The 14,134-nt window shown below is 41.2% G+C and overlaps 2 protein-coding genes across 7 annotated transcripts in view; one reads left to right on the forward strand and one right to left on the reverse strand.

The window, feature by feature from the left end:
* ralgapa2 (Ral GTPase activating protein catalytic subunit alpha 2) overlaps positions 1-2,558 on the forward strand; it is a 182,579-nt gene extending 180,021 nt beyond the window's left edge. For 4 of the 6 annotated variants that reach the window (XM_057858646.1, XM_057858642.1, XM_057858644.1 and 1 more), the window contains one exon: positions 2,168-2,558. In XM_057858646.1, the coding sequence (XP_057714629.1) occupies positions 2,168-2,322 (155 nt within the window). In that variant the 3' untranslated portion in view covers positions 2,323-2,558. The remainder of the gene's footprint in view (positions 1-2,167) is intronic. The other 2 variants (XM_057858645.1, XM_057858647.1) reach the window with 1 other exon arrangement.
* Positions 2,559-6,312: 3,754 nt separating this feature from the next.
* On the reverse strand, positions 6,313-9,321 carry insm1b (insulinoma-associated 1b). The gene has a single exon (XM_057860092.1). The coding sequence runs from the start codon at positions 8,907-8,909 to the stop codon at positions 7,422-7,424; it is 1,488 nt and encodes a 495-aa protein (XP_057716075.1). The 5' UTR covers positions 8,910-9,321; the 3' UTR covers positions 6,313-7,421.
* Between the last annotated feature and the right edge of the window lie 4,813 nt (positions 9,322-14,134).

Raw genomic sequence — 14,134 nt, forward strand, 5'->3', positions numbered from 1 at the left:
CGTGAAGTTGTTCAGCTTTACAGACAGCAAACAAGGCAATTGTGCTTTTTGAGGCTTTTTACTTCATTCACTTTTGACAATTTGTAAAGTTGTAACACACATATGTGCATTTATGTTCAAATGACACACATTTTAACAATAAAACACGTCACACAAAACAATTGGTGTTCAAACGTCCATCTAGTTTGATCAATATATAAATTTAGTAGATGAAATTAGCCTAATTTGCCTAACAAAAGTCCGCTACCATAAATGCTACAAATTAGGGTTGTTCCGATCATGTTTTTTTGCTCCCAATCCGATCCCGATCGTTTTAGTTTGAGTATCTGCCGATCCCGATATTTCCCGATCCGATTGCTTTTTTTTTTTTTTTTGCTCCCGATTCAATTCCAATCATTCCCGATAATTTTTCCCGATCATATACATTTTGGCAATGCATTAAGAAAAAAATGAATAAAACTCGGACGAATGTATACATTCAACATACAGTACATAAGTACTGTATTTGTTTATTATGACAATAAATCCCCAAGATGGCATTTACATTATTAACATTCTTTCTGTGAGAGGGATCCACGGATAGAAAGACTTGTGACTTTGCATATTGTGACTAAATATTGCCATCTAGTGTATTTGTTGAGCTTTCAGTAAATGATACTGTAGCCATGCCCAAATGCATGATGGGAAGTGGAACCATGACTCTTCTCTGCGTTGGGAAATAACATAAGGTGTTAAGAAAAAGATCAATTGCTACCTTGCTTCCCCACATTGCTTCCCATGATATTTCTAATCGTAGGGAAAGGGATTGTAAGGCTTTAGCCAATTAAAAAAATGTCCAAAGACTGCCAAAATTCACTCTACTCATTATACGCTGCCTTTTATCTCTCTATATAGATAAAACGGTGCCATTACAGATTGAGCGCGACAATGCGTGAGTGGGTCGTGCAGCGCATGCATGAATTGCGTTAACGTGATACTTTTTCAAAAAAGGTTAATTACCGCTATTATCGGGAAAAATTTGATAACCGTACCTTAAGCCTAAACTAAAGACTCTGGATGAGTGTAACATATTATGTTTGTAACGTTAAATACAATTAGAAAACGATTTGATTAAATAATATATATATATATATATATATATATATATATATCTCTTAAAAAAAAGGCATGACCGATATTTTTTTGCCGATTCCGATACTTTGAAAATGACGTGATCAGACCCGATCGATTGGGATGCCGATCGATTGGGACATCTCTACTACAAATGCTAACATATTTACAATTCTCATAGCAAATCGCTCACACGTAACTCCACAAACTGTAGCTCTAAACTTAATTACAAATGCATACACAAACATATACTAGCTGAAACAACTTCCAGCCTTATGGGGGCCAAACCAGAGCGCAGCTATCCTTTATCCATGTCAGACGCTGAGTCTGCTTCTCAGTCATACAAGGCCAAAGTCCAGCCAGACTCAACGCTGCAACCAGAGGGCAGTGTATCCTCCGTCATTAAAGAAAAAAACATTACTTTTCTACTTTTCGATAGTAATTTTGAGATTTACTTAAAGGGCTCATTCTGATTTATGCAAAAATTAGGGTTACGTCTCCAGCATAGGAAGGGAACTCGTTCTTAACCCGGGGACTACCTGTATTCTTTTTTTGTATTAATTTTTTTAAAGGAAAATAAACAGTAAATATTGTCTGATTGCAATAGTCTCTGATATTTTACACTAGAGAAATGTTATTTCTTTGTGAAACACGAGATCGATGTACAGGATTTACTTTTGATGGCCACTCAAAATGATGTGACGGGACGGATCTGAACCTTGAGTTTGTCACACCAGCAATAAGGGTATATTAGTTGCAATACCGCAATAAATTGCTGTAAGAAATCTAACTAGCATCTTTTAAACAGATTGTTTTTGTCTTTAGAGGCTCCACTGTTTACTTCCTCTTACCTTCATCTAGGCTAGGAAACAAAGGTTACCTGCGAATGGTGGCTCAAGTGAGGCATTTTGGTTTGAAGGCATAGCGGCATGCATGAAAAAGCCCTCCGATACATACTGATGAATCACAATTCTGGTGCCATGTTTGACCAACTCCATCTCCTTCATCAACTTATTTTTGTTTTTGTAACTCTGCCTTGCAAATATGTCACCTGCAGGTTCCCTCTCCAGTAGCACAAACACTGAAGTCTCCACCACTCCATCGACAGACCCTGTTGACCAGGTTTCCCCCACCATGCCCCGGGCCACAAGGAACAGAGTCTCCGGAAGACTCCGCCGATCGGCTAGCGCAATAAGCAAATCGTCCAACTGAACTGAAATACAACCTCGAATTCTCGACTGCAAGGAAGTCTTATGTTTGTTGTTGTTCTGTTAGCTCATGTGACATGAATATGTAACTGGAGGGCAATGCAATTTGTAATGTAAGTGGCAATCAGTCACTTTGTTGAGACCTTTCCTCTTGAAGCAGAACATTAGTCGTAATCTGTTTCAGCCTCTTTGACTGTGAGCAGTGCCGTTTTTTTTTTCTTTTTTTTTTTATACTCGTGTCCTCTAATGCATTCGAGGAAAGCAATTGGAGTCTTTTCCTTACAGCACCAGATATTGACTTTCATTTGAAAACTTGCACCTGCCTTTTTTCACCTAATTTCTGCATATTGTGTTAAAGGTGCTACCTGTGTGTAATAGGGACCCCAGACACAAATTTTGCATAGTCTGTTTGGAAGCCGCCTTTTCTACAGCACAAGTAGCACCAGCACTTGCTGTTTTTAATACTAGGGTGGACAATCGGTGACATCTTTCTAACTTTAGTGGAACTGAAAGTTGTTGGATTTTGGTTGTTGTTGTTTTAATCACTCTAATGTTCCTTGTTTAAACAGATTCAGATAGATCGTGTCATGATTTGATTTATGCAACTATGCTGGAATGAGAAAAGACTGCTTTAGTAATTGCATTGTGATGTTGTTAACATAGGCTCGTGTCCGGTAATTGAATAAGTTCCTGCTGTCTCTTTCCTCCTCGATTAGTTACCCTGTCCTGTGACATCGACATTCCAACATTCAAGCCATTGATTTTTTTTTTTCCTTTGCACTTTTTTCTTCCCCTTGGATCATCAAGCGTTGAATGTTCTTTGATAAATCTTGCTTTAATTTTTTTATTCATTTAGATATAGAGAGTGCTATTTGATGAATTATTTTTCCTGTCGTGTTGTTTTGTATGTGCGTGTGTTGCAAATCTACCGCCCGAGCCTCAGGCGAATCGCTACTCCCCATACACTCATGAGTGTGTCCGTGAGCGTGTATGTGAGACATCTCTTCACAGTGCCTGTGCATTGTCTGTCCACTCGGATGCTGTCCCATTGCCATTTGATACAAAACATGGATGCCCTTCAACTTCTCTTTAGCAGGGTGTTTTTTTCCTCTCCCTTGTGACCCACAAAAAAACAAAGCCAGATGGATTTGGAATGGTGGCTCCTCTTAATTATAGATGCTGTACTTTTCCCTCTTGTCTTCACCTGTGAATGGAATCAAGTGGCTGCTCCTCGTTCCCATGATCCACAAGCTCGAGTTTGGCGTGGCATGCCTGAGGTGAACTCTCAGAGGCCTCCGAGCAACAGCCTGGCTGGCGCTCTCACCTCTCCAAGCTACCCTGGTTGCCATGGTAGTCAGGTGTTTCTACACACCGTGACACGCATAGGTACCCTCTAAGGGCTCCACCCTGGCTGCAGCTTATCCCCATCTGGTACATTAATATGCCTTACTTTTCCACTCCTCCTCACACAGCTTACTAGTTATATTTGTTTGGTTTTTGATGCAAACATGCAGCTACTTGAAGCTGGAGATTTTTTTTCTATTATTAGCATTTGTAAGAGGAAGAATGTAGAAATCCTGACCGTCCATAAAAGTCACTTGAAATAAATGTCGAAAGATTGTAGCGTAGTGATGACGTCTGTGCACTTCTGCTGTTGTGGACCAAGAAAACATGTTTGTGAAGAAATTAAGCTTGTTTTCTGCATTGTTTTAACATTTCATGTATGTACATGGTGTCAAATTTGAGGGCTTGAGCATCTTCTTAATATAAATAGATATAGTAAATACCTGTAATATATTCTTTGGATACAAGCTAAAGGGGATTTAAAAGGAGATTTAATTTCTCTTCAACCTGAAACTGTTTTTAATGATCAAACTATCTTTTATTAGCAATGTGAAAATTGGAACATTTCATTAAATGGAATTTAAAATTGTATGTCATCTTGCTTGTCTTTCCTGATGTTGAGTAACCTCTGATTTTATACATTAGTGCTTGTGTATGTGTGTTGTTACTCTGGGCTTTTTGACCTGGGCCAGGCCTGGCTAGTAGCAGCAGGAGTAACCTGACCCTCCTCCCATCTGTCTCCCCTGCTGCTCAACCTCGTTTTGAGGAGACCTGCATAATGGAGCCTCACTGGGAGGTGCAGGTGCAAAAGCTCCAAGCACCTTCGGGTGCCCTGCCTCGCCTTTTTCCACATTAAGACGGCAAAAAGCACTTGACTGTAATTTTAGAGCTAAAACTTGGTTGAGAAAGAAGCCTAATCTTACCTCATTTTCACTCCTTGATATGAGATTTAGGGCTGCATGTCCTGACTCTTCTGGGTCATTTTGTCAAGATTTCATACAGTCTCTTACACGTGCAGTTATAGTTGCTGGTGAGGCACCTTGTTGGTCTTAGATTTGCAAATTTATGAGCCATCAAAGTGCAGTGTCTGCCTGACAAAACTAACCAAATACTGTTTTGTTTTTGTTTTTTGTTTTTTACCAGAGTTTTGAATCGGACCTATAATGTCCAATGACATAAGTGTAAAAAAAAAAAAAATAATAATAGTCATTGAACAAACTAGCCATTTCTTATTTAAGTTGACAGTGTTCTCTACTTGAGATAAAATGATGAAAAAATTCAGCGGCAACCAAACCACATTTTGGAGAGTTTAGAATGTTTTTTCCATGTACAAAAATCAACTATTGTGTTATTTGTATTAGTTCAATGATTTCCTGAACCCAATACAAAAAAAATTGTTGTTTTTTTCTTTTAACCTCGATTTAGGCTTACACATTCAGAAGTACATCAGTACACTTGCAGTAACAAATATTACATTCAGTGGACTTACTGGAAAATGTATCAAAAGTCAAAACATTTCAGAGTGAATTGCAGTGATGTACAGCGCCATTTGTTAATGGGGCCTTAATTACCAAACAGTAATTGAACCAACAGGCGATAAAGTGTTCTGCTATTTCACAATGCAATGTGAGCTCGGCAGTTTAGGGCCTTACTAAGTCTTAACCATGTATTGTATTATTATTATTATTCATCATTCGTTTGTTTTGCTCTGTGTAATTGCTATTTGCAATACTACCAGTCGTATTTTTTAAGGATTTAGTGTAGGTTTTCGAGCAGTGGAACGAATTAATGCAATTATAATGTATTCTTATGGGGAAATTCTGCTCGACATACGACCATTTCGACTTACAAACATGGTCCTGGAACTAATTAACTTCGTATGTAGAGGTACCAGTGTATTTGAAGAGTAATTGCACAAATGTGTATATTTTAGTTTGATTCAAAAACAAAACTAGTGTGAACACCGGAGAACTACAACTGAAATGAATTAAATCATATATTTTTACATTATATGTTTACTCAGCCGCTTAAAGCAGTATGTTCCTGGAGTTTCACCACTCAACTTTCTTCTTTTCTTCATCTTGCCCGCATGATACATTTTTTTCTAGCCTAAGAAATCCATCTAGTGCACAAGATTGCTTACAGGGGCAATGAATTAATCACAACTGTTAAAAAATATAAACATGTGTGGTCAATAAATTTCAGCTTCTGCAGGTCAGTGATTTCTAAAATATTGTAAATGCAAATTGCTGCTTCAATAGTCAGGAACATTTATGTGTAATTTTTTTTTCTATTATTATTTGTCTTTCTTCTCCTGACATATCTAGACATTGTGTTGAGGAGAACTAATTTTACTGCCAGAGAGAATTAAATTAAAAAAATAATAACTTTTTGATTCAGGCCTCTGCTTTCTTTGATGAGTTTGATTAGAATTAAAACACATTTAACGTCTAAATTATGCCCCCCCCCCCCCCCCCCAATCTCTTGTGTGTGTATAAAAAACATACATTAATACAGCACAATAATGATGTATTCAAATATTCTTATTCCCATAATAGTGAAACCACCTGGAAACAAAATTGTCATTTTGAAAATATTTTTTATTATTGTTATTATTATTTCGATAGACAACAACAATATACACATACAATCAAAGCGCTATAAAAGCCAACATTTAGGAAAAAAATAACGTCCTTAAAAAAGATTGCATCTAAGTTAAGAGCTTTGTGTTTTTTGTTTTTCCTTCTTTTTTTCTTTTTTTCTTTTTTTTTTTACAAGAGTGGTGGATATCGATGATTAGAACCCGACCCACGACTCTTGTCACAACTCATAAATTAGACAAGGAAAAAAAAATTTTGGCTAAACGACATGTAAACTGCCAGAACGATTCACAAAGAGGGGGAAATCACAACAAACACATCAATAAGTTACATAAATCATTAGAATAAATAAATAAATAAACATATGATGACCCCAAAAAAATATTGCAACAATCTTCAATTGTAATAATGATGATAATAATAATAATAGCATTAAAATATGTGCCAGCATTAAAAATGAAAACAATCTATGTTGACTCTTTAAGGCAGTTGTACAGCGGGATTTGGATGAGATGGAGGCTATTTCGGACTACACTAAAGGCATTTGTGGTTCTACTTCACGGACAATCCTTCAGTCACACATTATTAAGACAAACTTGATCATTTTGTCGTTCATAGGCAAAGCTACAGTGATATTTTTTTTAAAGAAAGAAAAAGGCTTTGACGGATTTCTGAACAATTCTTAGGTCTAGAAGCTATCATTGAGTACATGTGCTGTCCTAGAAAAAATACCCTTTAACAGTCAAAACTAAGCTTCTCCTTTAGACTAATTTGAGTAAAGAACATCTTAAAATAGGCCTATATGTTGAAGTTGAAACAGAAAGAGAAGCGCTCAACAAGAACTGATTGGCGTGAAGGGGGAGAGAGCTGAACTTTTATTTGTTTTTAACTTGTTGGCGGCGCTAGACGTCCAATCCATTTTGACTGGAGGGCTGGCAGCGATCGAAGCAGCCCTCCGAGTCAAAATGGATTGGTCGTCTAGCGGCGTCAATGGCTCTGAAATATGATCATTCACATCGAGTACTCTCAGTTTAAATGAATTGGACGTCTGTCGTTGTCAATGGCAAATGATCCCCCCTCCACCAAACACACACACACAAACTTTCCTTTTCTTGTTGATTCTCTTCTTCCTCCCAATCCAAAGGCACAAGTTCTGTTTTCAGCAGGCGGGCCGCACGGGCATTTGGAGAAGGATCACCTGGCGGTTCTCCGAGGGGTGGCACTTGTTGATGTGCCTGGTCAGTCCCGGAGAGCTGTACAGGGTGGCGGGGCAGTACTTGCACGGGTACGTTTGGGACGAGTGCATGAGGCGCAGGTGTCGCTCCTGGGCCGCCCTGCTGGTGAAGCTCTCTCCGCACACGGGACACAGCAGGCGGTCCGCGGGGCTCAGATTGAGGGGGCTTTGGTTCGAGGCGTCCTCTGGAGGGGAGGAGGAGGAAGGTAGCGGCACCTGCTCCGCCGGGAACCCATTCTCCTCCACAACTTTCTTCTGCAGCACCTGGTGTCCCATGATGTGTTTTCTTAGGTATGCTTGCCGCTTGAACCTCTTCCCGCAGAAGTGGCAGTCGTACGAGCCGTCTTCGGAACCGGACTCGGATAGACTCGGACTCGGGCTGTCTCTGTCGCTCGCGTCTTTGGCTTCATCGGAGGCTGATTTGACACCCGCGGGTGTCATTTTGGCCATTTCGGGTTTAGTGGAGGGGGGCGCTACCGCGGGGACGCCGTTGCTTCGGGGCTTGTGCCAGCGGCGGTGCGAGGCGAGGTTCGCGGGGCAGCTGAACATTTTATCGCACTCCGGACACCGGTACTCGACTCGGACGATGCGGGAGCATTTGTGTTGTGCCAAGGAGAAGGGGTCGGCGTAGGCTTCCTTGCACAGCTGACACACAAACTCACCCAGAGGCTTGTTGGCTCCTGACGCGTGCGCCCTGGGCTTCGCCTCCACCGGACCCTCTTTGATTTTCAGGCCCAGCACGGGGGAGGTGGTCATCTCGTCTTCGAAGTTGAGCTTTCGGATGGCTTTGGGTTTCTTGGGAGCGGCTTTGGATTTGCGCTCCGTGCTGTCGGCTGCGGGTCTCTTAGTGCCGGCGACCCGGTTGCTCGGCGCCGGAACTGCGCTGTTGGCGCTGTTGTTGCCATTGCCGCCGCCGCTACTGCTACTACTGCTGCTGCTGCTGCTGCTGCTGGTGGTGCTGATGCTGACCGTACCGCTTCGGCTGCTGTTGCTGGTGCCGATCTTCAAGTCGACCGGCACGTACAGGAGGTGGTCCAGGCCGGAGAGAGAGGCAGGTGTCGGGAATGACTCAGCAGAAACGGGCGAGCCCAGATTGAAACTGCGTTCGAAATACGCCCTGTCGTGCTCTTTGCTGATAGGCCGGGTCGGGCTGTACAGGGCTTGGCACGCCGTCTCGGGGTTGCCGAACTGAGCCGGCTTCTCCGTTTTTGGCACCGGCGCGAGATCCGGGGATGCCGCCGGGCGGCCCGGGCTGGACGCCGCGCACATCGCGGGCAGGCATGACTGGATCTGGCTCGGGAAGGCAGCTTGACTGAGGTGGGGTGGCTCCTGGAGGTCGTCCTCGTCCGGCCGAGTCCTGTACGAAACATGTGCACACTTCTTGTTTCTTTTGACCAAGAATCCTTTGGGCATGTTGGCTGGGAGCGGCGGGAAGGCACTTGAAGAATGCGAACGGAGTGTCGAGTATCCAGGGTGCTGGAAAATATGGCAACACCTGACGATCGTGAGACTTTTATCTCCCCTCTTTGTGGCCCCTTCTGTTGCTGAAATGTTTTCGTCTCGAAGGCATAGCTCCACTCTTTTTATGGCGGAATGATGCTATTGTTCTCGCCCCCCCCGGTTGCAGCATCCCCGGCCAATCAGACGTCTCGGTCATCCCAGCGGAGTGGAGTGTGGGAGGGCCCCCAGCCCTGCTTTGGGTGGATTTCGTTGGAGGCTGTGCAGATAGCTCAGCAGATGCACTGGCGGTTTATTGCATTAATGTGCGCGCGGGCAGCCCCTCCTAGACGGAGGAGGCACACGCCGGGGCCCTCCTCTTTTTACGCTCTGATGGCTCCCTATACATGCACACGCGCCGTGGCTTTTGTGGCTCTCTTTTGGGGAGGGGGCGCATTTGCTGAAGGTAATCTCCAACCTAGACTCCAAATGGGTTGAGACGATACCAAAACACGTTCCATCCTGCCACTTTTACGCATGACATTTGACGCCCATCGCACAATTTGTCAGCAAACTTCTTTCATGCTTTTTTTATTTATTTATTTATCTATTTTATCAGTACAACACTGCACGCAGAAGAGGAGGGGGGTCTTTTTTTCTAGGGCACGTGTCTTTCTCGGTAGTTTAACCCCACCTATAAATCAGACATCTCGCTGCATACATAAGTAATAAGAAGACCCTCTGGTCTTTCAGCACAATAGTCACGTCTGCCTATCTTTAAATAGCCTTGCCTTTTTTCTATTCTTTTCGTTTAGAACGACACACACTGTGCACTCAGCAATTTGGTCCACGCGTGCTGCGTGGACTCATCAGTGCTCAATACATTGGAAATACATATAGGAAAAGATAAGTATGAGACAATTTTAAAATTTTAGTCTTTATTCAAGTAATTAAAAAAAAACTTTTATAGGGAAAGTAACTATTTTTAGTCATTAAAAAAACAAAAATAGTACACAAACTTAACCCTATATAGCGTATACAACACAGTTTGGGTCAGGTTGGCCGCAATATTAACATTTGCTACAAGTGTGGCTGGCCTATATGACCCAAAATGTAATATCCACATGTGGACACCAGATCTGTATTAGTATTTTATTGCCTTTTACTGCATTTTTTTTCTTCTTTTTGTTATTTTTTTTAATGTGCATATTCATTGAAAATCGAAGTTTTCAATTAGAAGGCTGTTGAAGATATATGATTTTTTTTTAAAAGGTTTATGTCCTATTTAACGCTTAATGCATAGTTTTTTGGGGGTGGGGGGGTTCCAGGCTGCTCTGCACCACTTGGCTGAGAGAGCATTCTTTTCCCCTTTCAGTCAACAGACCAGGGAGGAATTAATCTCCATCGTCGTACATTGTTCCTCTCATTTACATAAAGCTGCAGTATGACCAAGTCAAATAATTACACAATCGGAGCTGAGCCTCAGGCCTGTGCGCCTTCCTCCTCTCAATGGGCCCGCGTGTGCGCACGCGCGTGTGTGCGTGCGTGTGTGTCACCTGCCTGCAAGTATACACCGCTTTTTTTAGTTGTTAAATTACTCTTTAAATTTATGGTTTCTCTTTTTTAAGTGAATTTTCTCCATCCAAATTCCAAAAAACCTTTCTCAATTTTCATTCGATTGTTTATTTATGACTGTTTGGTTTTTTTTGTTTGTTTGTTTGTTTGTTTGTTTGTTTTTTTGCTTGTTTTTTTTTTTAATATATATATATATTTGGGAGGGGGGAGTGTTTGTTTGCATCTCTTATTGCTTTCCCTCCTTTAATACTATTCAGTATTATTTTTGTCTGTCATGGCTCTTCTTATTTTCGAGCGTTGCTCGCTTTGTTGATACTTTGATGGTATTTTAACGAGTTCCTCTTTCGGTCATGCTCATTTTCTGGGAAGCGCGTGGGCCGCTGCAGGCCTCGCTTGCTGATGCGCATGCGCGGAGGTTGGCTCGTCGGCGCGTGCTGTTCGGGCTTGTACTGGAAGCGGAGGCGCCTAATTAGCATACAGCTGCTGCCAGGAGGCCTCCTCGAGTCTGTTGTCATCCCCCACTTTTCTCCCCTCTTTTTTATTGCCTCTTGCTGCGTTCATTTTAATTACTGCAGTCGAAGATATGCCTTCTTCATGGTAAAGCGACGTTTTAATCATGTGCTGGGTAAATATTTGTAAAACCCTAATCTGGCCACTAAATTAAATCAGGTGCCTGCATCAGAAATTGCACCAACATTGTTTCATAATGTTACAGCGGAAAAGTCAATGTGTCAACCTTCACTTTTTATACTGTAAAAACCCAGATAAAAAAACAAAACAAAAAAACATCATACCATCATACCGTTAAAAAACTCTGAAAAACATAAAATATTCATTGTCAAATTAACAACAAACTATCGTAGAAATATATGTTATCAAAAAATTGTTGTTTTATATCACATGATGGTTAAATCTGTGTAATAGGGATGTGCCATCTTAGGCACCCCACGGTTCGATTCGATTACGATTCTGGGTGCTACGATTCGATCATTGAACGATGATCATGGTATTGACCGGCGATCAAGATAGTTACAATTATCGATGCATCAAATATTATCAACTGATAAGGTAGCCAAACAAATTTCAGTCCATTATTTATTTGAAATATCCTAATGATTCAACAAACATGCCCATACAACAAAAAGGTTTTTTGTTTTTTTTTTAAACAAGAAAGTGCAAAAACATTAACCATTTCAAAGGCAGTACTTCTCAACATGCCTCTACAACACAAAACTGAACTTAAGCTGCTTTTTTTCACCAGAAGTTGCAAAAACATTAGCTGTTTCAAATGCATTACCTATTTCTCTCAACTATACATTAAAATTAACACTTGTGGAATACATTCCACATTTTCTGGAAGTGCCTTTAGAAATAAGACTTCCAATGTCCTTACAATATATACATTATACTTTGTTTTTACAGATTCCTGTACTATTTCGCATGTTTGTAATTTACCGCTGTACTTAATTCTGGTTTTACAAATTCTGCATCTTTTGCCAATCAACACACAAATAGACATGGAAATACACGTTAGCAAATGTCGCTAATTAGCATAGCGCTCGACGCTAACAAGTAACATCTCAAAAACAACAACAGTAAAGGCTAAACAGTACAAGAGGGTTCGTGTACTCACCTCTAATAGACGCACATGGGACTTAGCAACACACTTGGGACATTTTCCAATTAACATGACTTGAACCTACTGCTGGACAACTGAAAGGCAAGGAGAAATGAACTATCTCACTTCCCCTCTCACTCTAAAAAATAACTTGCGCCCAATAGAGGCCCTTGGTGCGACCGCCGGGTCCCTGCCTGTCTAATACACAAATTTATTTTCGACTCTTTTGAACAGGAGTAAATCTCTCGCTCAGTAACTTCCGCTGCAGCAAACCTCACCTTGTGCGTCCCTTAAGGTGTCCGGGCTGCAGACGTGTCTTGAATTTCGTTCCGCGAGCAGCGGCTGTCATTAAGTTACTGGGAAATTCATCATTTTTTAACATTTATGAATCGTAAACGAATCGTCACGTGTCGAATCTCGATTAATCTAATAATCGATGTATTTGCACACCGCTACTGTGTAATCAATCTGATAGTGGTGACGTCACAGTACCCCTTTCTTGTTCTCTGGCATCTCCAACTAGAGTTTGAGCCCAGACTTTCACTGCATGTCGTGATCAGGTATGCTCTTTTAAGCGCTCAAGGATTTCATAATCTTCTATATGCGCCGCACTCTAACCAACTGGTCTGGTTTAGTAGTAGCTCAGTAGTAAGTAGGGATGGGTATTGATAGGATTTTTACGATTCCGATTCCATTATCGATATTGCTTAACGATTCGATTCTTTATCGATTCTTTTATCGATTCTAATTTGGGGGAAAAGGTTTTGATTGGCATCGAGTTTGTTTAATCGGAAGTCACAACCTTACAAACTCACAACGAGATCAAAAGAGGCCCAAAGCCTCAATGTTAACTGTGGCAATAAGTGGCAAATACACAAGAATGTGTAACATTTTACTGAAACATTTATCTAATAGAAATGAAAAATATTGGTATATATTGGCAGATAGGTTTTTGTTCTGCCTTTGGCAATATGTGTTAAAGCAGGGGTCCCCAAACCTTTTCCTGTGAGGGCCACATAACTTTTCCCTTCTCTGATGAGGGGCCGGGGTCAGTTTGTAACAGAAAAAGTGTGACGATTGCAGAAGTGCATAAATGTAAAAAAAATATTGTTTTTCAGAAAGCCACAATCAAATAACCCTTTCTGGATTCTTTATAATAATAATAATAATAATAATTAATAATAAAAACACTATTAATTAAATACATAATAACCAAATAACCCTCTCTGAATTCTTCAAGGAAAAGGCCAGAAAATAAATAACACGATTGAGAAAAAAAAAAAAATTCAAAATGGCCGGACCAAATGTGGAGGCGGGCCGTATTTGGGCTGCGGGCCGCAGTTTGGGGTCTACTGGGTTAACGTGTATTATTTTACCATTACATTGAATTGCATGCCTGTTAGTTTTTCCTCACGCGAAGAAGAACGCGCTCACGTGAAGAAGAGCGCGCTTACACCCAAAGAAGAAATGCCGCATCCAAGTGAGTGAGCGAGTTAGTGAGAGAGGGAAACACTTAATATCTACAGAGGCAACGCCTGTATGTATCATCTTTTGTGTTGTTGTTGTTGTGTTTCCACTCGCGATCGGACACTTAAATCCAGTTGTGTAGTGGTTTGAACGATGTGCAAATGCTAGCGAACGAATGCTAACCATACTGTTATTAGCAGCAAATCATCGCTGATTTACGTTGATGCAAACCTGTTTGTTATTGGGGACGAAATTGATTTGTTTCATTTCTATTCTTAGTTTCACTCTTCAAGTGATGGTTGAATAAAGTCAGCAAATTATACCAACGTCTTCTGCATCGTCATTTGGGAGTTTAGCTAGCTGTATAGCCAGGACTGAGCCTTAGCCTCTCTGTGAGGACAGCGCAGTCGTATTCCCTCCCGATGCAGTTATCTCCACCTTGCAATGACTGCAAGTCGCTTTGTTGTAATTTTTCCTCGTGAAGTGAAGACACACTTTCGAGCGTTTGAACCTATGTGCTGTCATTGTTATGTTTATGGCT

The sequence above is a fragment of the Corythoichthys intestinalis genome, chromosome 15 (assembly GCF_030265065.1).
Source record: "Corythoichthys intestinalis isolate RoL2023-P3 chromosome 15, ASM3026506v1, whole genome shotgun sequence".
Lineage (NCBI taxonomy): Eukaryota > Metazoa > Chordata > Actinopteri > Syngnathiformes > Syngnathidae > Corythoichthys > Corythoichthys intestinalis.